Raw genomic sequence first — 25469 nt, 5'->3', positions numbered from 1 at the left:
AAACGAATATACTATATCCGGTATAATAAATAAGCTTAAAGATAACGTAAAAGGAGAATATCCCGACGTTTTAAAAGCTAAATTGCTCAATATAAAACAAAAAGGCAAAACTGCTTCCCAGTATGCATCCGAAATGGACAATTTGCGAAAGCAATTGGAGGCAGCCTTTATTGATGACGGCCTAGACCCAAACAATGCAGAAAAATTCTCAACAAACGAGTCTATTTCTGCAATGATTAAAAATTGTGAGCATGAGAAACTGAAAGTAATACTGGAAGCTGGTAACTTCGTTACTTTCAATGATGTAATGGGTAAATATATCCACTGCAGCACAGAAATGACTGGAAGTGCAAGTACAGTATTACTTCAGCAAGGCCGCAATAATAGAGGAGGTAGTTACTATCCTCAAAGAGGAAGAGGCAATGGCCGTGGTAACTACAATCCCAATTATAACAATAACAGAAACAACAATAGAGGTGGACGAGGTTATAACCGAGGTAGGAATAATTCCAACCGAGGTAACAACCAAAATAGAAGCCAATATAACAACAACAATAGCAATAATGTCCGAGTTGCCCAAGATGCTTCGGGAAACTCGCAGACACCTCCAGATACTCGAGCTTAAATAAAAAAATATATACTGTCAACTTAAGTCTCAACAATTTCGTATCATTCAAAAATGTTGCAACAAATAAAAAGATAACATTTTTGATTGATACAGGTGCAGATATTTCAATTATAAAAGAAAATTCTGATGTCTTTAATGACATCCAAATCAACAAAATTATAGACATTCGAGGCATAGGAGAAGGAGTAATAAACTCCAAAGGACTAGTCTCAATCGAACTACAAACAGACAAATACATTATTCCATATAAATTTCATCTACTTAATTCAGATTTCGCAATACCTTGCGATGGAATAATAGGATTAGATTTCATAAAAACATTCAATTGCAAAATAGATTACAATAGTTTAGAGGATTGGTTTATAATTAGACCACAAAACCTAACGTATCCTATCTATGTTCCAATAACATTTAGCTCTGGTACTAATTCCACACTTCTACCAGCAAGATCACAAGTGATACACAAAATAAAGTTGTCTTCAGCAGAAGAAAACATTTTAATTCCAAATCAGGAAATTAAACCGGGTGTTTATGTTGCAAACACTATTGCTACAGCCCAAAATACTTTTGTCCGATTTTTAAATACCACAGATAAATGCCAAATAGTTGGCATTAATAACAGTGTTTAAAAAACTGCCAACAGTTTTTGCACAGCACAGCACAGCAGACAGCTTCGACACTTTTTGCTTTGCTTTGTTTTGGTAACTTTTGTAACTGTAATTGCCGAAGTCACTTCGTCTACGATCTGTTTCATTGCTACAAAGTACGCCGAAAGTGACTTCGGCAATTACAGTTACAAAGTTACCAAAACAAAGCAAAAGTCGAAGCTGTCTAGCAGTCGACAGTTTTTGCTTTTGCTGCGACTGCGACTGTCTGGCGACACGCAGTTCGAAGCGCTGCGCTGCTGATCAAGAACAGTTTTTGCTTTTGCTGCGACTGCGACTGTCGAAAATGCTCGCAGCAACAGCTCTAGCATTCGTAAAACTGCCGAAATTGTCGATTCCCGAAGCGCTGCGCTGCTGATAAAAAAATGTTTTTGCTTTCGCTGCGACTGCGACTGTCGAAAATGCTCGCAGCAACAGTTATAGCAATAACAGAACTGCAAAAACTGTTGGCTGCAGAAGCCCAGCACAGACAAAATTTTACGACTGCTGCTGCTGTGACTGTCAGCTTTTCAAACACTGATTAATAACATAAAATTTGAATCACTTTCGAACTACGATGTAGTTCAAAATCCAAAAGACAATAGAAAAGAGTCTGTAATTAATAAATAAAAGAAAAATTTTCCAATTTTGTTTAAAAAAACAACTTGAAGAAATATGCACCGAGTATAGTGATGTGTTCGGACTTGAAACCGAACCAATCACAACAAACAATTTTTATAAGCAAAAATTGAGACTTAAGGATGATGAGCCAGTATATGTTAAAAATTATCGATGTCCGCATAGCCAAATAGAAGAAATCCAGCATCAAGTTGGAAAGTTAATTGAACAAAACATTGTTGAACCGTCTGTTTCACCTTATAATAGCCCACTCTTATTAGTCGCAAAGAAATCTCTTCCGGGCTCTAAAGAGAAAAAATGGCGATTGGTAATTGACTATCGCCAAATAAATAAAAAATTGCTGTCAGGTAAATTTCCACTTCCCAGAATTGACGATATTCTTGATCAATTGGGTAGAGCTAAATATTTTTCATGCCTTGACTTAATGTCAGGTTTCCACCAAATTGAGCTTGAGGAAAGCTCAAGAAATATAACGTCTTTTTCAACAAGCAATGGTTCATATCGCTTCACGCGATTACAATTTGGTTTAAAAATAGCGCCTAATTCATTTCAGAGAATGATGACAATAGCATTCTCAGGCCTAGAGCCTTCACAAGCTTTCCTGTACATGGATGATTTAATCGTTATTGGTTGTTCTGAACAACATATGATTAAAAACTTAACATATTTTTTTAAACTTTGTAGAAAATACAATCTGAAATTACATCCGGAAAAATGTTCATTTTTCATGCACGAGGTGACGTTTTTAGGTCACAGATGCACAGATAAAGGAATCTTACCAGACGATAACAAATTTGATGTTATCAATAACTATCCAGTCCCTACGGACGCAGACAGCGCTAGAAGATTCGTTGCATTTTGCAATTACTATCGACGTTTTATAAAAAACTTCGCCGAATATTCACGGCACATAACAAGATTATGTAAAAAGAATGTCCCATTTGAATGGACAACAGAATGTGAAAATGCATTCCAGTACCTTAAAAATCAACTTGTTCAACCAAATTTATTACAGTACCCAGATTTTAACAAAGAATTTTGCATAATCACAGATGCAAGCAAGCAAGCATGTGGAGCAGTTTTAACTCAAAACTATAATGGACTCCAACTCCCAGTTGCATATGCATCAAGAGCATTCACTAAAGGTGAAAGCAATAAGAGTACTACAGAACAAGAACTAGCAGCAATACATTGGGCAATAACACATTTTCGACCGTATATTTATGGCAAACATTTTACAGTAAGAACTGATCACAGACCTTTAACATATTTATTTTCTATGATAAATCCAAGTTCAAAATTAACACGCATGCGACTCGAGTTAGAAGAATATGACTTCACAGTAGAGTATTTGAGAGGAAAAGATAATTTCGTGGCTGACGCCCTGTCCAGGATAACAATATCCGACTTAATTGACATGAATAGAAAAGTCCTGAAAGTCACTACCAGGCACCAAAGTAGACAAAACAATTTCTGCGCAGAAAATAAACAAGAACTATTGCCAAAGCAAAGTCTTGAAAAAGCTTCTAAGCCCAACGTATACGAAGTCATCACAAATGACGAGGTACGAAAAGTAGTGACCTTGCGAATAACAGATTCGACATGTTTATTGAAACATGGAAAAACAGTTGTAGCAAGAATTAATGTTAGCGATTTGTACTCCAATGGAATTCTCGACTTAGGTCAGTTTTTCCAAAGGCTTGAATGGCAAGCCGGTGTATCTAAAATCAGCCAACTAAAAGTGGCACCGAGCGAAAAGATCTTTGAATCAATTTCAATAGATACTTTCAAACACATGGGCAATAAAAGTTTAAAATCATTAAGAGTAGCGCTACTCAAGCCGGTGACCCAAATAAATAATGATCAAGAAAAAGAAGCTGTATTGTCTACATTCCATGACGATCCAATTCAAGGAGGTCATTTAGGCATAAATAAAACGATATCAAAAATAAAGAGACAATATTATTGGAAAAACATGACTAAACATGTAAAAAAGTACATAAATAAATGTCCAAAATGCCTGACGTCGAAAACGACGAAACATACAAGATCACCTATGATAATAACCGAAACTCCACAATATGCTTTTGACAGAGTGATAGTAGACACAATTGGTCCACTACCACGTTCGGAAAATGGGAATGAATACGCAATCAGTTTAATATGTGATTTGACAAAGTATTTAGTAGCAATTCCTGTTGCAAACAAAAGTGCAACAACTGTCGCAAAAGCCATATTCGAATCTTTTATTCTGAAGTACGGTCCAATGAAGACGTTCATTACGGACATGGGAACAGAATATAAAAATTCCATTATAACTGACTTGTGCAAATATTTAAAAATAGATAACATAACATCTACAGCACACCACCACCAGACATTAGGTACCGTTGAAAGAAGTCATAGGACATTCAATGAGTACATTCGTTCATATATTTCAGTAGATAAAACTGATTGGGACGTATGGTTACAGTATTTCGTGTATTGTTTTAACACAACACCATCAGTAACTCATAATTATTGTCCATATGAACTAGTATTTGGTAGACAAAGTAACTTACCAATACAATTTAATAGCATAAATACCATAGAACCTATATATAATATAGAGGATTATTCTAAAGAAGTTAAGTTTAGACTAGAAAACGCGTATAAGAGAGCTCGAATACTTTTAGAAAAAAATAAAATTAAGCAAAAAGAAATGAATGATAAGAAAGTATTAGATTTTAAAATAGAAATAGGAGATCAAGTTTATTTAAAGAATGAAACAGGTCATAAATTAGAATCTTCTTATATAGGACCATTTGAGGTCATTAGTATAGAAAACAATAATAATATAATTATAAAAAATAAGAAAAATAGGGAACAAAAAGTTCATAAGGATAGGCTAAAAAGAATGAATAAATAAAACAAAAAAAAAAAGAGAATTCAAAAATAAAAATAAAAAACAGAATACCAAAGGTTTTCATGAAAACGGTTTGGCCAACAAAAACTTAAATAAATATATAAATATAATTGCACTAGAATAAAAATATTGCCTTAATAATAAAAAAAAAAATTTTTTAATTTTAAAATTTCCTTGATATAAAACAAAAATTCCATCATATTTTTTTTTTTCTAACAAAAAGAAAAGAAATGAAAAAAAACCAGAAAAAAAAAACAAACAAAGTATATATATAATATTATATTATAAGTTACACAAAAAATTTTTTCTATATATACAACATAGTATATAAAACATATAAAAATAACACTAATAATAATTTTTATATTAAATAACTATAATATATTACGTTATTTTTTTAAAAAGGGAGGTGTAGTATGTTGTATGCCAAATGAGCATATGCCCACAGTATTGTAGAGTATACAATATAACAAGTGGTCATATGCCCAACTTTAAAGTAAGAGTAACAACTCATAACATAGCGACACTTTGTTGCTATGTTTATACAATCATAAATATACATACGTGCAGTAATAGGATCCGTCACTTATGCGGACTGACCGCAGCGTGGGATCGCTAGCGTTAGCCCTTCTTGAGTATGTACCATCAGAACATATATATGTATATATACATAACTACATACTGCAACTCTCTCTCTGCCGACGCTCTTAGCGGCAGAGCTCACTATGTTAAGTGTATGTTATAAGGCAAATGTAAAACCAAATAAATCTGGGAGAACATCCCCGATAAAACCCTCAAACTGATACAAAGCGTTTGATCATAACTTCCAATTATAACACTATAATTAGTCGCCTCGACTTTACATATAGCGACAAACGACCAATCCATGTCATAGAGCAAGAATTAGGTACTTTCAGACAGGGAGGACTTTCGCTGCTTCAATACTATGATGAAGTAGAGAAAAAGCTCACATTGTTGACTAACAAAGTCAACATGTCATATGAGCCGGCCCTGGCAAAGGGACGATGCTCTCCGAGTATTCATATCGGGCCTCAAGCGTAGTCTCACAGATGTTCTCTTTGCGGCAAAGCCTAAAGACTTGCCTTCGGCGTTGGCTCTCGCACAAGAGGTCACGTCTAATTATGAAAGGTCCGCGTTCGCAGCTAATTTTGCGAAAAGTCTAGAGGACAAAGAGTGCAAGCCATATGCAAAGACGCAGGGTCGCCAGCAGGAGAGACAATCTTAGCAGGCTGACTCACAATCAAGCGGTTCAAAAAATCCGCATTTTAATAAACAGAACAAGCCACAAGCCCAGAGCGATCAGCGAAGCGGCAAGCAACAAAATAATAACGGCACACAGGTGCCCATGGGGGTTGATCCCTCCCTTTCAAGAATCTTGCATCCTACTCAGGCCCCAGCCTTCACAAACAGGAAGCTATCCGCGTCTGACCGCTCGGGCGGTCAGAGGGGACAGCAGAGGCTGAATCATGTCTCGCAAGATGCTGAACAAAGGACAGAGGAATATGCCAACGCTGCTGCAAGCGTAGAGGCGCAGGTTGATGATGACACTAGCGCTGGCTATGACTCTGATGTCCTCAATTTTGTAGGGGGAGGTCCCTGCTGCCCGTCATCAGACGAAGAGTAGCGGGGATCGATATGAATTTCCTTATAGACACGGGCACATCTAAGAATTTCATCAGACCACACAAGGTGTTGAGAGGCGTCCGCTCTGTAGAGTCCCCCTTCACTATCTATTCAATTCACGGAACAACTAGAATTACGCAAAAATGTTTTGTTTCGTTGTTTAATTTGAAGGCAACATTTTTCATTCTGCCGGACCTTTCAACGTTCGATGGAATAATAGACCACGACCTGCTAAAGCAGGCGGAAGCGTCACTTTGCTTAGCCTCAGGGCGGCTCAAATGGGGTTCGGAAAATGAACAAATTTCCTTCCATACCTGCTCTGATGTCAATCACACGAATGTAGATTGCTCGGACGCACCCCCTTTTGTAAAAGAAGATTTCCTCAAACTGCTAAAGAATAGAAATAGAGCTTTCGCGGACCCCAATGAATCCTTGCCTTACAACACCTCTGTTGTAGCTACAATTAGGATGGTGGATGAAGAGCCGATATATGCCAAGCTTTACCCATATCCAATGGGCACAGCTGATTTCGTAAACAAAGAAATCCAGAATCTGCTGAAAGATGGCATAATACAAAAGTCAGTCTCCCCTTATAATAACCCCATTTGGGTGGGAGACAAGAAGGGCACTGACGAAGCTGGCAATCGGAACATGCGCTTAGTTATGGACTTTCGCAAGCTCAACGAAAGAAACATACCCGATAAATACCCCATGCCAAATATCCCAATGATATTGGGAAACTTGGGTAAAGCCAAATTTTTCTCGACACTAGACCTCAAGTCTGGGTATCATCAAATAATTCTCGCTGAACGCGATCGTGAGAAAACTGCTTTTGCAGTAAACAGGGGAAAGTACGAGTTTCGAAGACTCCCCTTCGGTCTAAAAAATGCTGCTAGCATCTTTCAAAGGACCATTGATGATATCTTGCGGGAGCAGATCGGCAAGTTCTGCAACGAATATGTTGATGACGTGAAGAAATGCATGTCAAGCATGTGGACTGGGTTCTTAAAAGCCTACTCGAGGCAAACATGAGGGTCTCGGTTGAAAAATCACGTTTTTTTAAGAAAAGCGTGAACTTTCTCGGATTCATAGTCACCAGTAACGGTACTACAACAGATCCGGAGAAAGTGAAAGCCATACAAGACTTTCCAGAGCCTATAACGGTGCTCGAAGTCCGTTCGTTCTTGGGCCTTGCGAGCTACTATAGATGTTTCATTAAGGATTTTGCGGCAATAGCAAGACCTGTTTCGGACATCTTAAAAGGGAAAAATGCGTCAGTCAGTAGGTACAGATCGCGGAACATTCCGGTGCAGTTCACCGAAGCGCAACAACGAGCGTTTTGTAAACTACGTAGCATTTTGGCATCTGAAGATGTCATGCTTAGGTATCCTGTCTTCACGAAGCCGTTCGATCTAACGACGGACGCTTCAGCTTATGGCATAGGTGCAGTACTCTCTCAAGAGGGTCGTCCAATTACAATGATCTCAAGGACATTGAAGGACAGAGAGGTAAATTATGCTGCGAATGAAAGAGAGCTATTGGCTATCATTTGGGCACTAGCTAAGCTTCGGCACTATTTGTATGGCATTAAAAGACATAAACATCTTTACTGACCATCAGCCTTTAAACTTCGCAGTATCGGAGTCCAATCCTAATGCGAAGATTAAAAGATGGAAAGCGCGCATTGACGAGTCCAATGCGCGAATATTCTACAAGCCCGGTAAAGAGAACCTAGTTGCAGACGCCTTGTCCAGACAACAGCTTAACGCTTTGGAATGAAAAGAGCTCGACTCTTGCGCTGCAACAATTCACAGTGAGGTTTCCCTCACACATACTATAGAAACCACAGAAAAGCCGTTAAATTGCTTTCAGAACCAAATAGTTCTGGAGGAGGCACGCTTTTCAGGAAAACGCAGGTTCATCCTGTTTGAAAACAAAAGGCGTCACTTAATCAGTTTCGCCTGTAAAGATTCTCTTATGAACGAGCTAGAAGATGTAATCATTTCAAAAGCCGTCAATGCCTTTCACTGTGATTTGCATACTCTCGCAATGATACAAGATGAAGTAGTTCGAAGATTCCCTTCCACTAAATTTTGGCACTGCAAAAATCGTGTAGTTGACATATTCAGTGTTGGGGAAAGGAGAGAAATTCTCACCACCGAACATAAAAGAGCCCACAGGTCGGCTCAGGAAAATGTGAAGCAAGTACTTTCTGAGTACTACTTCCCAAAAATGGCCAAACTGGCCAATGAAATTGTCCAAAAATGGCAAGACATGCGCTAGGGCTAAATACGATAGACACCCTAGAAAACAAGAGCTCGGTGAAACAAAAGTTCCTTCGCAGGTAGGGGAGATGCTACACATAGACATCTTCTCTACTGACAAAAAATTTTTCCTCACCTGCATTGATAAATTTTCAAAACTCGCTGTGGTTCAGCCCGTTTCCTCAAGAACTATTGAGGACCTGAAGCCAGCCTTGCTCCAGCTCATGAACTTTTTTCCAAAGGCAAAATCGATATACTGTGACAACGAACCAGCGTTGAATTCACAAACGATTTCCGCAATGCTGAGCAATTATTTTGCACTCAGCATTTCAAACGCACCTCTCCTACACACTGTTTCCAATGGGCAGGTAGAGCGATTTCACAGCACATTGCTGGAACTTGCCAGATGTTTGAAAATTGACAAAGGAATAAGCGACACAATAGAATTCATTCTACTAGCAGCAACAGAGTACAACAAGTCAATCCACTCCGTTATTAATAGGAGACCGGTTGACATTGTCCAAACGCGCTCAGATGAGACGTAAGAAGATATAGAAAACAGAATTAGAAACGCCCAGATTGCGGTCAGACCCAAGGAAAATGCATCGCGGCAGAATAGGGTCTTCGAAGTTGGCGAAAAAGTCTTAGTAAAATCCAACCGAAGGCTTGGCAACAAGCTCACACCTTTGTGTGAAGAGCGAGCCGTGGAAGCGGACCTGGGGACCTCGGTCCTCATTAAAGGGAGGGTGGTCCACAAGGACAACCTAAAGTAATCAGGGCAGTCCCTTTGTTTTCCCTTTTATTTTTTAGCCACTAGGCAGTCTAGCATAAGTTAGTAATATTCTTTTTCATTTATTTTTAGCCTCTTGGCATAATTTATATTAAGGCTTTTTGGTGGTGGGTTGCCCCATTTTGAACAAGAAAATAGCTAAAAATTATCCACTCCACAGGTTCGGATTCATACTCCTCTTCTTATTATCCTCGGCATCGGCGCGCATTACTGATTATTCAAGTGCCAAATACATCCCTATTGTGGATGGCCGGATCTTAGTGTGGGAAGAATTTGCCTACGTAAAGCATTCGGCAAATCTTTCGGAATATATGCGAATAGTGGAAGAAACGGTCAACTTAGTTGAGTCTAATGACATGTTTCCGCAATCGCACATGAGGAAATTATTGAGCGTGGACACAGCTCATCTCCAGGATCTTTTAGAAGCCTAAGGCGCACATCATAGAGCTGCCAGGAGTTTAGATTACCTAGGTTCCATGTTAAAGGTTGTGGCGGGCACGCCCGATGCTAGTGATTTAGAAAGGATCAGGTTTACAGAGTTACAGCTAATAAATTCAAATAACAAACAGATAGAAATAAACACTATAATTCAAGACCAAATTAATAAACTAACTTCCACTGTCACTGAAATTCTCAAGGTAGCTAACAATTCCCAAATAGACACCGGCCATTTGTATGAAACGTTGTTTGCAAGGAATAGAATGCTGATGATGGAATTGCAAAATTTAATGCTTGCTGTAACTTTGGCAAAGGCTAACATCGTAAGCCCAAACATTTTAGATCACTCAGATTTGAAGTCGATTTGGTTGGAAGAACCCACCAATACTCCCATAGGGGACCTTATGTCTGTCTCGTCCGTTAAAGTACTCAAATCCGTTAACATGCTTTTTTTTATTATTAAGTTCCCAGTAATCAAGTTTGCTTGCAAAAAAAGTCACCTTATTTCCCGTCATCCATAAGAACTTCATACTACAATTAAAAGACAATGTCATAGCTGAATGCGATGGAGCGACTCACACCCTTGTGAGTTGCAGCGATTCACCCGGAGCCACATTTTGTCGTATTGCATCAAGGAGCTCATGCGCAAGAGAACTTCACGCAGGGGGCACTGCACACTGTGAGATCCAACCGAGCAACCTAGAAGCAATCACTCAGGTGGACGACGGGATCTTAATCATAAACGACAGATCGGCAAAAGTACAGGTTGACAATGGCACCGAAATCTGAATACACGGAACGCACCTCATCACTTTCAGCGACCGGGCCACGATCAACGGAACTCTATTCCTTAATCATTACAACATACAAAATAGAGTTCCCGGACTTGCCAACTCTCCACAATTGAACATCACCGCCAGTCAAGATGTTCTCAGCCTCCCGTACCTTCATCGCCTGAATGTACGTAATTTGCAGGAAATTCAAAGATTTAAGGAATCAGCCGGAACTGACCATGTGTACCGTGTGGCTTTTATTGTGCGCTCATCTGTATTGGCCTCGCCTATCGACGAATCACCGTGGCAAAGAGATCTGCGACGCAGCTAAGAGAGGTGATCGCCGGGATAGGGTCGCCCGAGGACGGCCTTAATTTTGAGGGGAGGGTAGTTAACTAAAGTCAACAATCTCTGGATTGTTGACCGTAACCCGATGCCAGCCAAAATTGCTGAATAAGCTTTTGGCCGGATATCGTTGCATAGCAGGCAAGCGCTGCATATTTGAGCGGCCGCTATGAGACGATTGCGAAACCATAAGTTTCGCTTTCGAGTAAACTGTAAAACATAAATTGTATTAGTTCTGAATAAAGCATCAAATGAATTGCATCGTACTCCCACTCGATGTCGTACAACAATTAAACTCTTTTTCTTTACTTGATTTATAATCAATATTGAATAATTTAAATGCATATTCTATCAACTTTTTCATACTTGATTTTCTACCAATCGGTCCTATGACATAGTGGACCGATTTAAACGAACTTCGGTCAGGATGTACAAAACTAAGTTAAATGCATATTCTATCAGTTTGGTTAAGATATATCAAAAAAACAATGGGCTCAGGGAATAATTAAATTCAAATTGATAAGTCGCAAATCGTAATCGTAATCGCTCGGAATCGATGTAGAGTGTGTCGAGAGTAGCCACAAACTACAATTTTAGTGTGTCTAAATTCTGGCAGCAATTCCTCTCTGACTTTCGGTCTCGAAACAAATTAGAGTCTGACAGAGGCTGCTCCATTGCGCGCGCAATTTGAAATAAAATACAAAGTCTAGTTTTGTGCGATTTTTTGAGAACGCTGGGAATTACAGGGTACAAGTTTTTTTAATACTACAAAATACGAATATTTGCGAAAAAGTTCAATAATCACAGCTTTATCCGAAATGGGGGCTCCTCTTTGGTATATGACCAAATTTGGTTTAAATCGGTGCACTATATGCACTATGACAGCTATAGTCATAGGACTAATCGGGGTCAAATTCACCGTTAGTATGGAAAACTTTTTTGTTTTTGAGATATCTCAACCAAACTCACAAAATATGCATTTAAGTTGGTTATATGCATCCTGGCCAAATTTGGTTCAAATTGGCTTACTATATCATATAGCTGCCATAGGAACAATCATATTTTACAAACAAAACAGTACCGAAACGCTATTAAAATGTATAGGAAATAAATGTACCCTGTACTTCCCAGCGTTACCATATGGTAACACGAAAATAAAATGCGTAAATTTACCGAAAAATAGTGTTTTTTTTCGAAATTTTTTTAATAATTAAAAAGAGGACTCTTCTAATGATGTGTGCATTGCCTATGGTTCAGTACTAAAATTAGTTAAAAGATTTTAATTTACTTGCGACGAATTGCCAAATGCCGTTTTTTTGCACTGCAGAATATAGTGAGCAGCTTAAAGCACATTTTTCGATTAGCTAGCTTCAAGAGATTATTCTAATCAACTTTTTATCAGTTAGAGAAAACAATTTACTCTTAGAACATCATATTAAAGTTAGTCTCGGCAACGATGCAAAAGTAGTGCTGCAAAGTTATCGCTTGTCCTCTCATGCGATTTCATGCATAGCAATCAGCTTCTGTCCGACTTTTTTGAAAAATGTGACGTCATATCGAATTTTGCCATGGAAAAATACATAATTATATATTAACAAAAATATATTTTTATCTAATTGTATATTCGTATGTACATAAATTATACACCAACATTTTCATTATATGATAACGATAACATTTTTGTTTATCGCTCGATTTTTAGTAGGTACCCAAAAAATGGGTACTAATTTATGATGGGTACCCAAAAAAATGTGTACTAGTTCGTACTCTCTTTGTGCGCTTAGTTGCATATGCGCGCGGATTGCATATAAATGTATATATGATGTCTCGCTCGCACGCTTAACTTGCCATGCAGATGTAGTATTGAATTAAAACTAATTCCGAAATATCTTCACTACTCAATCGCTTCATTTCATTTTCAGGGTCGTTTAATAGGCTTACTTCTCAACTGATTGTTCAGTTATGGAGTGCTACCTTACAAATTGCGCTTGTAAATCCTTTTGAGCGATTTGTGGGCGAAGGGGGCGTGGCATCCAAAATTGGAAACAAAGTTGATCTGTTCTCTGTTTATTAACCGATCTTGATGAAATTTTCAGCACACGCCAGGACTCGTCCCCCACATTTTTGTCTTAATGCTGTAGACTTAAAGTTGTTCTTAAGATTCGATTGATTTTTTCATTTACGTTTGCTAATGTGAGAGACGCTGAATTCTTTGCAAAACTTGATATATGTCAACATCCTAGGAGTATTGTCAATAAATTTGGTTGTTATAGTCAAAGCACACAAAAAATTTTCATACTAAAGGTCATGCCGCTCTACAAGGAAGTTTTAAAAATCAAGAATAATAGCATAGATATAAAATATTATTATATCGCCGTTTCTCCATAGATTTAATTAAATCATATCTTAAACGACGCTCAATTAATGCAGCTTTACAAAAAAAATTTAAACCGAAGCTCAGATTTTTCTTCGAGTTTTCCTTGAATTTTAAATAAAAAAAAGATAAAAAAAAGCTTAAAAAAAACAACATTTTCTTAATTCAAAAATTAATAGCTCTTAAACTACTGGCTTAAATCTTATTTTCTTAATTCCAAAATTAATAGCTCTTAAACTTCTGGCTTAAATCTTAGACTGTGTATGGATGAATTACAAATATATTTATTCGCTTTTAGGAAAAGTTAAGCTTTTCGGGTTTGCCATTCTAGAGTAATGATGACAAAAGTGGGCGTACCTCTAAATGTTTTTCGTCGCTTTGGGCCCCATATCTATCCAAAAAAGTCAGTTGGGTTCAATTCAGATTTGGGCTGTTGCCTAGTGTTATTGGCGAAGAAAATCGTAAAAATCATTATGTTACCATTAAAACGTGATTTTTTAAATAAAACTTGCATTGATTTCGGTCCCTGGATAGAATATGCATATAAGTTGGTTCTGTACATCCTGAACAAAGCAATACCGAAATGCAAATAAAATTTATGGGAAAAATCTGTACTCTGTCGGTACTAGCGTTACCATATGGTAACAAGAAAAAGAAAAGCGTAAATTTACCGAGGAAAAGGGCTTTTATTCCGAATTTTTTTGCATAATTAAAAAGAGCACTCTTTTACCTTTTCAATGATGTGTGCATTGCATATAGTTCAGTACTAAATTTAATTAAACGATTTAAATTTACTTGCGACGAATATTGTAAGCAATTTATTGCGCATTTTTCGATCAGCTGACTTCAAGAAATTGTTTCAATCGACTTTAAATCAGTAAGAGACAACAATTTACTCTGAGAATATCATATAATAGTTAATTTAATGTCAATATGTTGTCTATAAATTCCCAATGCTTGCTACCATTTGGTAACGCTAGGCCTATTCGGGTTAATTCAAATCATCGATGTTTTTCTTGTTCATCTCTAAGAAAATAAAAATATCGCAAACGAGAGAGAGACACGAATAATCCTTTTTTTTATAATAATTTTTATATAAATGTAAAGAACATTTGATTGATTGTGTTGGAAGCGATAAAATTTTGTACTGTTTTTTTTTTTTTGAGTTTTTCATTAAACGATCCAGTGTAACTAGGCCTTCAGTTAAAAATATCTGTGTTTAGTTAGGGAAAGACATACATATGTATAAGTTAAAGTTAATTTAATGTCAATATGTTGTCTATAAAAATTTTTTTTAGTAAATTCCCATTGCTTGCTACCATTTGGTAACGCTAGGGCTATTCGGGTTACATCGATGTTTTTCTTGTTCATCTCTAAGAAAATAAAAATATCGCAACCGAGAGAGAGACACGAATAGTCCTTTTATTTTTTATAATAATTTTTATATAAATGTAAAGAACATTTGATTGATTGTGTTGAAAGCGATACAATTTTGTACTGTTTTTTTTTTTTTGAGTTTTTCATTATACGATCCAGTGTAACTAGGCCTTCAGTTAAAAATATCTGTGTTTAGTATGGGAAAGACATACATATGTATATGCTTAAACAGGCTAATCATTTACCTGGTTTCGGTATTGCTAAGGACAAAAATATTTGCTATAATCTGATGTATGCAATAAGGCATATAATTTTTGTTATGATTGGTAAATGATCAACCTCTAAGTTATTAAAATTTTTGTGTTTATTAATGCTAATCATAAAAATCAGTTTTCTTTACTTAAATTTTGAATTCAATCAATTAGTATACTTTTCACAGCAAAATTACATTTTGGTCACCACTGCACTAAATAAAGAATTTTTACGAAAAACATCGGTAAACATCGATGTTCTGATGTAAAAACATCGAAAACATTGATGGAAACAAACATCAATGTTTCTCCACCTCTACCGTACAAACACAAATGATGAAGAACTCTCTAATCTTTCAAATTCGGCAGTTGTTCATGAAGGTATAAAAAAAATCTATAAAATATAAAAATGGCATCGCATTGATAGAGAAGCGATAAAAAAGTTTTTTGTTTTTTGAGATATCTTAACCAAACTGATAGAATATGCATCTGGGCTGGTAGTATACACCCTGAACAAATTTTTTTTTAATCAGTTAGCTATATCATATAGCTGCTATAGGAACGATTTTTAAGATATCAATACTTAACTGAACAATCAAGTAGGAAGTAAGTCTATTAAACGACCCTAAAAATTTCAAAGCGATTGACCCATAAATGTAGAAAATATTTCGGAATTACATTTAATTCAATAATTTAATAAATACATTTGAAAGGCAAGTTGAACGTGCGAGCGAGACAGCATGATACGTTTATATGCAAGGCGCGCACAAAGACAGTACGAAATAGGACCCATTTTTTTTTTTGGTATCGAGTAAGAATCGAGCGTTAAGCAAAAGTATTATCGATATCATTTAAGTTGGTTTTTTACATTCTGACCAAATTTGGTTTAATTTGGTTCCATATATCATATAATTGCCATAGGAACAATTGGTCGAAAATCAACTTTTATAAAAGAGTACATGGGCTCAGGGTATCCTACTGTCGAGCGTGCTCGACTGTAGCAGCACCTCACCGCGAACGAAGCGAGCAGGGGGCGGAGCCCCCTTGTTCAGCTTGAGGCCTGGTTACACTTTCACTTTAACTTTACTAAAATTTCATGATTTTTCGTTTGAAATTTTATTTACACTTCTCGCTACGTTCCGCAACGTAGCGGCATTACGTTGCGTAGTGCAACAGCTGATTTGGTTTAACAGGGCTCAATAAAAGCGGAGGGTAGATTAAATACGTATATCGTTAACAAAAATACCAAAATTCTGTACACAGCATAACAGCCGATTTTCAGCAAGGAAAAAGGGCAAACGTAACGATTTTAGTTCGCTCCGAGTGTAAGCTAGATTTATTCGAAAAAACACCTACAGTGTAGGGTAGGAAAAGTTCCGTCATATTTAATAACGATTTTCGTTATAATATTTTGACAGGTGATGCGTTTAGACATTTAGAACAATATTGCATCAAGTGGATTTAGGGAAAAATTTAACAATCCTCTTCATGTGGTTCTTTGTTTTATCTTTTTTTTTAAGTGACAACACACCTCACGTTGCAGTTTGCGCCGTTCCACTTTTAATTCTGACTCCACTTTCTCCGCTGCTTCTGCCGTGCTTTTGTATCGAATCACTTGCGACTCCGAACGTGATAAGTTTGCTTGTAGATTAGCGATTTCCTGTTCAGCCTTTTGCAGTTTGTATTTATAATCTGATACTATCTTATTTGCTTCTCCTGTAAAATGCATAAGTTCAGTAATTTAATATAAAGTAGTTTGTAAACTTACTTTGAACATCATAATCATCGTCATATCCCAAGGACCCATTCAACGAACTACAGCGACCGGTCCGGCCTTCATTTTTAAAAGTATCCAACTTCTCATGTAGCATTTGCACTTCCATCAAAAGTCGTTGATTTTCCTCTGAAAACTTTTTGAGTCTTACATCTGAAAATATAATTTATAATTACAGATTCTTATGGTATTTCAGAACTGCTCACCAAGCGATCCCTGAACGGTCGCCAAAATATTAGCGTTTTCAACACTAACTAATGCCCTTTTGGCATCGCTACCGTCAGTATTCTCAATGGCTACAATAACTAGACCATGTTCTGCAATAAGCGCATCGCGTTCGCTTAGTTGCCCCTGGACCAAGCTCAATTCAAGTGTTGTTCGGTCCAAATTGCGTTTGAGTGCGTTACAATCGCGCAATTTGTTTTTGAGCTCTCGCTGCAGCTGTGCAAAAGACTCTTGCATTGTTTCGCTTTTATCCTTCAGTAATTTGACTTCATAAGTTTGAGATGACCGGTCATTGTCCAATTGAGCATTTGTTATCATTGCCTTGCGGAAACGTTCTTCGACTTCCTGTAATATTATGAACATATAAATGTATATATTATCACTATGGACGACAGATCGCGCTAGTGACGAAAGCAGCACGTAGGCAATTTATACAGCTAGTATTGAACATTTGCTACGACTGTCCGATCAGATCGAGTTACATATATACCGATCGAAAGGTTAAGTCTTAACTATCAAAATGTATACTACATACAAACTTTTGCTAACTCACCTGGATTATTAGATATAGGGGTGTAAGTGGGAGGGGAAAAATTTAAATGATTGCAGCCTTTGGGGCTGCCGTTGGGGCCTTTTGGTAAATTTTGTTATTTTTTTTTTTAATTCTTATCGAAAATACGCGACGATTGATACCTCGATCACCGAAATCCAACAACTAGTTTAAAAGATAAATAAATTTGAAATTTTTAGTGGACTTCTCAAAATAAAATGAAATGAAAGTTAGGTTGTCAGTTTGTCTGTATCAAAGCGCTAAAAAACCTTAGATGTAATGATAGGGACTTATTCCTTTTTTAAAAATCTAGAAAAGTTTGTTCTTCGACTTTTTGAAAAACCCGCTAGTTTAGCGGGAAAACGCTATTTCCCACCTCAACAGTTTCCAAATCATAGAAGCTATAGATATGTCCTATTTATCGCTGGAAAGGTAATTTTAAGGGCTTTAAGGCAGGCATGTAAACTTTTATAAAGTAGTCAGGTAATATTTTTCAGGTGAAAAGTGGTTTTTTAGCTTACATTTTCGCGATTTCTGACAAAACGGCTCTAACCATTTTTATACCCTGAGCCCATTGAAAATGGGCAAAAAAGGGTATAATGTGTTTGGCAAAATGTATGTAACAGCCAGAAGGGGGCGTGGCAGACCCCTCAAAGTATATATATTCTTTATCAGGATCAACAGCCGAGTCGATTGAGTCATGTCCGTCTGTCTGTCCGCCTGTTTGAACGCGTCGATTTCAGAGACCATAAGAGCTAGAGACTTCAAACTTGGTATGTAGGTTCCTATATACCATAGGCAGATCAAGTTTGCTAAAAATGGGCCCATTAAAAATGGGCACAAAAAACGGGTATAATGTTTATTTTTGGATCGGACCACTATATCATATAGCTGCCATAGAAACGATACATCGAAAATGAAGTTTTTAGTATGAAAAAGTTTTTTGTTTGTTGATATACCAGAACCATACTGATAAAACAATATGTGTTAATACGTAACATCAAGCGTTTTTTTTGTATATGATACATAAAAATGAATAAGGGGTTTGGAAGATATTACCTGATAACTGAATATATACATTTTTCGATCGGTCAAAAATCACATTTTAGTACTAAAGACTTTTTTATTTTTGAGGTATCTTGACCAAACTGACAGATAATGCATTTAAGTCAGACTTATACATCCTGCTCAAAATTGGTTCAAATCGGTCAACTATATCATATAGCTGTCATAAGAACGTTCGGTAAAAAGTCACGTTTTAGGACGAAAAACTTTGTGTTTTTGAGATATAGCAATCTGACAGAATATGCATTAATGTTGGTCTTATGCATCCCGACCAAACTTTGTGCGAATCAGATGACTATATCATATAGTTGTCATTGGAACAATCAGTAGAAAATTTAATGCCTCATACTTCGGCGTGCTAATTGTGAATTGATTTTTAAATTTTGAGTAGGCATATTAATATTTTTCTTTCAAAGTATCAATGGTCGCATACACCAGAAAACATGCTTCCCGATCAAGTATTACAAAACTTTTATGCTACTGATACTTCCTGGTGAACGCTTTGATACATCTAATAAATTCAAATTAATAACTTGTTATTGAAAAACTGCTGATGCTGTTGCATATTGATAACAAAGAAAATTTTCGGTAAGCATTTCATGTATTTCAATAAGAAAATCTGACGGGAGCAGAAAAGTAGCACAAAGTAGCAGCCTTTTTTATGATACATGCTCAGGAATCATGATACACAAAATTTGGTATCATGATACGGTATCACTACCGTTCACCAGAAGTATCATGGGTAACACAAAAATCATCAGGAGCAAACCTGCCTGGTAAATGCGACCAATGTCAGAAGAATGTTTGATATCCAATTTTGTGACGAACAATATTTAATCTATATATAAAGTTCTTTGTCCAACTGACTAAGCATTGTACCGGCCAAACGGCTCAAAATACAAGTTTGAAATGTTAACACAACATAGATACGACAAATTCATCGGCGCTTAAGACGGCGTTTTGGCAAATTCGCCCTACAAGTGCGTTAAATTCGATGTCAAAGTTCGCGTTTATTTTGATTTACATATAGCAGCGTTTAGGCGCAGAGGTTGGTGTATAGACTAAGGCGCAAGAGGTCCGGGGATCAAATCCCCGACAAGGCAAGGTTTTATTTTCATTTTTTAGTTTAATTTTTTTTAATATTTTTTATTTTATTAATATTTTCTAAAATCAAAAAAACAATTGTGCAACATTTTGCATTTTTGTTGTTGTTTGTTATGCTGCTTTATCATTGTTATTCTTTTGTTCTAATCTCGCACAAAAACTCAAAGGGCTGCAACATAAAATTTGTTTAACAGATGCCAAAGCTGCTGTTCACAGGCTGTGATAATAGAATGATTTAAAAAAAATAGTTTTTTCTTTTTAAATTTTTCAAATATAATGCTACTTTCCGAGTTTTTGTTGTTGTTTGTTTTTGTTAAACCAAGGAAACTAAACCCAGGGCTGCAGCATATCATATTTGCCAAGCAGCTGTAAAAGGCATTTATTTACACTAAAAAATAATTCTCTTTAAATTAATAATTGTTATTTCAAATTAATGTTATGATAGCTAAATAAACCGAATTATATGTAATAAGTTAATAAATAAATGCCGCATTTAGTATGCTTATCGATACATCGCTTTGAATGTCATATCGATATTTATTTTGCATAAGTATCGCTTCCTTGCATCAATAAATATCGATACCCATCTCTAATTGTTGAAAATGAATTTTGGCGGCGAGAAGATCGGTGGGTGCGCTACAGCAGCCACAGCAACAGACATATTGTTCTGGCCAACAACAACAGCCGCAAGGCAGCCAGCAACAAAAACAAAAGCAAAAGGAACAGAAACAAATGCAGATAAAGAAGCAACCAAATAACTAAGATATTGTGAAAAACTTTTTTGTTCTTTAAGTTATCTCAACCAAACTCACAGATTTGTTTACCGCCAAATCGGGCTTTTTCCCGCCAAATCTGGCAATTTTCCCAAAGTCCAGTTGCAGATGCAGCGGGCAGCGTGAATATAATTATTCGTTTCTCTTTAAAAAAAAATGTTATTTGGATTTACATATAGCAGTGTTGGGTCAGCTAGTAGGAGTTTAGTACCTAAGTACTGCAGAGGATGTTGTGTTAGACCAAGGTGCAATAAGGCGCGGGTTCATTTCCCACAAAAGCCAAGATTTTATTTTTTAGTTTAGTTCTATTAATATATTTTTTTAAATTAAACGATATTTGACAATTTGGACAAAATCGGGTTACTATATAATATACATAGCTCCCATAGGAACAATCGGGTACACAATTGGCTTTAGTATGAAAATTATTTTTGTTTTTTAAGTTATCTCAACCAAACTTACAGATTGCAAGGGCAGCGGGCAAGCTAAATATAATTATTCGTTTCTCTTTCTAAAAAATGTTTGGTACTTATTACATTCAGGAGGAAATTTCCAACAACAAAACATGAAACCTGATAATAATTGCTTCATACGAACGGTGAAAAAACGTAGTAGTCTGATTTGTACAAGAAGCTATCATGTCATTTAGCAGGTACTGATTACTGATCTTCATCAGAAGTACAGAAGGCATTACTGATAAAAAAAACCTTTCGAATAAACCCAATGTTAGGCATAACGACCCTTTGCGCTTGAATGACAGGGACTGCAGTTGAAATGCCTTTTTTTTGCACATATTTTTGCTACTTTTATTCTTTTCTAACATACAAGCAGGTTAATGTGATCGGATTAAGAATCAATAAATTTGTGTGGTGACCGGGCTACAAAATATTTTTTTATAGATAAAAATTGAGTGTCCGAAATTTCAGGTTGTCCTCGTTTATTGTAAGTCAGCGTTCTGCCAGGCCATTAAATCTTCGGCTGCCGAGCAGCATCTAAGTGACTGGTCTCAGAGCATCCTACAGTTGAGTATACTAAAGATTTATAACTTTTAAACAGTCTATGCTTTTTCCATTGTAAGTACGGGGTCTATTACAGTTGAGTATGCGCGACTGTAGTTGACGCTCATCAGAACGAATTGTGCTGCATTCCGTACCTAGCTTAAAAAAGAAATATATCTTTCTTAAAAACTAGTGGGAAAGGCTACAGTCGAATGTAGAAAAAAACAAACAGTGGTGAAAATTAAATACAATAAAGGGCAATAAATATAAGGGCTGTTGATAATATATCAAAATATTAATATATCGATATTTTTTCCAAAACTAATATATATATATCGTAATATTTTTTTTCCAAATATATTTTTTGGGATAATCTATGATATTTTTGTGTTGGTCACTCTGACCCCGAAAATAGTGAGCTGAAGTTATATCTTAGCTTGCTGGATGCTTCATGGGAAAGTTATCCCTTGCAATTCTGGAATTCGCATTAAGCGTCCATGCCGGGACTTTTTAAAATCGCCTTAAGATACCTCATCAGCCCTGGTAGCTCAGTGCCTTCGGAGCGGCTGGCATCCGCTAGAAAATGTGTCATCTATGACACAGCCGAATGACAGATCTCCACATAACGCAAAGCGTATTTTTAAAGTCCGTGAATTCAAAGTATTGACCTAAAAGTTCGTTCTTTTTTCATATTATATAATTAAGTTTGCTTCGTTATATAACATATTTATATCGAATATAAATAAAATTTTGTATCTCATTACATACTAATAGTAAGTATTAAACAATGTATCTCATTATATACCATGTTTATACAATGCATTTAGTTGCTTTAATTGAAAGAGAGTTACCTTAAACCGCCTTTGTAAAAACTATTTTAATGCGATTTAACGTTAACAGAGATTCAGCGAAGCTCGCTTTTTAAACCCGTCACTAATTTTTTACGGAGCTTTAAATATATGTATAAACACAACGGTTTTAAAATGTACTATAAGACCGCATGGTTGTATATACAACTGCTAAGTGTCATTGAAAATGCAACGATATACTAAATATTTAATTTATACACAATAACAACATAATAAAGTCGCACGTATAAACACTTAAAGAAATGTGTTGTAACTTACGGTTTAAGTTAAAATCAAGTTAAGCTGCTCTATAAACATGGTAATATACTAAAATTAAAGTTGTAAGCAAGGCTGCAAGCCACCAAAATTTTGGTAAAGGTTCGGTTCGATGGTTCGAACCCGAGAGCAAGAATGGGGAATATCGATAAGGCTTTTGGAATGGGGAATATCGATAAGATTTTAAGCTTATCGATATTTTTGACGTCTGTCGTTCCAGCTCTGAAAGTATTGGCGAGTGTTCTTAATGTGAGTAAAGTTTTATTAATTTGCGCTTAGAAGCCATTATATTTTTGAAATTTGGTTAGGTTCTTATTGGTGTTGGCGGCTACGGATTATGGAACGTTATTTGGCGAAAAAGTCCACTGGTAAGTACTTGGCAATTGCATGTTCGCGTATTTAACGTATGTATGTGTGTGCGTTTGCGTGCATTCAATGTGAAGCAGTACCCCATTAACTGATTTTTTTTTTTGTTAAGGAAGCCGGAATGGCCACAGCCACAATGGACGACAGTGCAGAGGTGAGCCACTTGGACGAGGGAATAGCCCAAAAATGTTTGCGCAAACACTAGCAACACAACGGACCATCTTCGAAGATTCAACCCCCAATGCACTGTAGAGGACATTCCACAACCATCTGCGAGCATTCAAAACTTTTTTCCAGAATCAAGATAGTTTTAAGATAGTTTTAAGAACTAAATTGAATGATTGGATCTCATATTAGAGTTATAAGAATTGACTTTGTTTTTTTGTTTTAAAGTTATAAAAAGAACTGAAATACATTGTTTATGCTTGACAGCTGTATTTTGTAAATACATATAAATATGATAAAACTTGAATTTGATTAATATTATCATAGTATCTGGGGAATTAAAAGCTACATTTTTGAAATATTTCTAACGTTTTTATAATTTTAGATGGGCCTTATATCTGTAAATTTAATAGGCTCAAAAACGACGAAATTATCTATATTATTGATAGTCCAAGTCAAAAATATCGCTAACATCGATAAAGGTGAATATCGATATAATCCCAACACTACATACACCATGAGATTACGTCCACTGAGAAATTTTTCGGTGGACGTGATGTCTGAGGGAAATTTTTTTTGGTTTCGATTCAGTTGGCTGACAGTAAATATATTTTACGGCGGGTAATTTATATAGCAATATATATATATTCTTTTTTTTTTTAATTTTCCTGGAATCAGTCAAAAAAGCATCAAAAAATGTACAAAAAAAAATCATTATTTTCTTAGTTTAAAAATTTATGGCTCTAAAAATACTAGACTTAGACTGTGTTTAAATGAATTACAGATATATTCAAAAGCTTTCAGAAAAATTAAAGCTTTTGAATATCGGATTTTGCATTTTCGAGTAATGATGACAAGTGTCGGCGCCCTCTAAAAATCGGTAAGAAAAAAAGTCAAGTTTTAAAATATAAAAAAAAATGTTTAAAGTACTCATGTAAAATATTACAGGTGAAATAAGGTTTCTTCGCTAACATTTTGGCGTATTTTTAGAAAATGGCTCTAACGATTTATATAAATTCAATATGTTAAAATACGTACAATTTTGAGTTTTTTTGTATATGATACATATTTTTTGGGTAAGGGATTTGGAAGATATTAGCTGTTAACTGGATATACACTGCGCGTCACTAGCTAGACGTACCGAATTTTTCTTAACTAAAATGGCTCTGTAAAATATTTGACACTGGCGACCCATCCAATTTTGGCTAGATTAAATAGATTGCACGTATGTCTATATAAAACCATGAAAAATGTTGCAAGTTTCGAATAAAATACAGTTCTATCAAAGGCTATCGATATGTCTATTGAAATTCATCATATTTTGGTTTACAATTTAAATGCAAAGTTATTTTAAATATTAAAATTGGTTTACAATTTAAATGCAAAGTTATTTCTGCAACCAAATTTAACCACAGGCATTCATTGTTGTCTCGAAGACTTATATGAGATTCAGACTAAATTAAAAAGTACATTTACCAATAAGTTTATTTTCACACGAAAATTTATGCAAGACATTGAAAACAAAAATGATCAGGAAATCATTATCGAAGAAACACATGCTCGAGCTCACAGAGGATTTGATGAAAATCTTAAGCAAATTTTGAAGTTCTATTATTGGCCTTCATTATATAAAAAACTTAAAGAACACATACGAAATTGCGAAATTTGCAACAAAAATAAATACAACAGAAACCTTAAAAAAAATCCCTATTTCTTAAGCTAAACCTATTCCAGAAAAAGAGGGTGAACATCTCCACATTGACATTTTCTATGCCCAAAAATTAACATTCATAGCTTGTACAGATGCTTATTCTAAGTTTTTGGTCGTAAAAGAAATCGCTAACAAATCAGACATGGCAACTAAAGTGTTAGAATTAATCCAACCTTTCCTTTTTGTTAAAACCATAATGATGGATAACGAACCTAGTTTTTCATCAGCTCAATTCAAATCAACTATGTCCCGTTCAGGTATAACAATTTATTTTGCCGATCCCCGGCACAGTCTAAGTAATAGACAGGTAGAAAGAGTTCATTCAACACGAATTGAAATTTCTCGTTGTATTCTCGAAGAATACAATATAATGGACCATTCCGAGCTTATTTACCGAGCAGTAAAAGAATATAATAACTCAATCCAATCAACAACCCAACAAAAACCTTGCGACATATTATTTAACAAAATAAATATTGCGAACTTACCGCTTAATCTAGAATCAGCTCAAGCAAAAATGTTAGGGTATCACAACGAAAAGA

General features: G+C 35.8%; 1 protein-coding gene across 1 annotated transcript in view; it reads right to left on the bottom strand.

The window, feature by feature from the left end:
- Positions 1 to 25469, bottom strand: part of LOC117780240 (leucine-rich repeat flightless-interacting protein 2) — a 134551-nt gene that overhangs the window by 38890 nt on the left and 70192 nt on the right. The window contains exons 4-6 of the mRNA XM_034616691.1: positions 17053 to 17416; positions 16841 to 16999; positions 16604 to 16788 (exon numbers count right to left, since the gene is read on the bottom strand). Coding sequence (XP_034472582.1) covers positions 16604 to 16788; positions 16841 to 16999; positions 17053 to 17416 — 708 coding nt within the window. The remainder of the gene's footprint in view (positions 1 to 16603; positions 16789 to 16840; positions 17000 to 17052; positions 17417 to 25469) is intronic.

The sequence above is a fragment of the Drosophila innubila genome, chromosome X (assembly GCF_004354385.1).
Source record: "Drosophila innubila isolate TH190305 chromosome X, UK_Dinn_1.0, whole genome shotgun sequence".
Taxonomy (NCBI): Eukaryota; Metazoa; Arthropoda; class Insecta; order Diptera; family Drosophilidae; genus Drosophila; species Drosophila innubila.
Note: the sequence above shows the minus strand (reverse complement) of the source record. Positions and strands in the feature narration are given on the sequence as shown.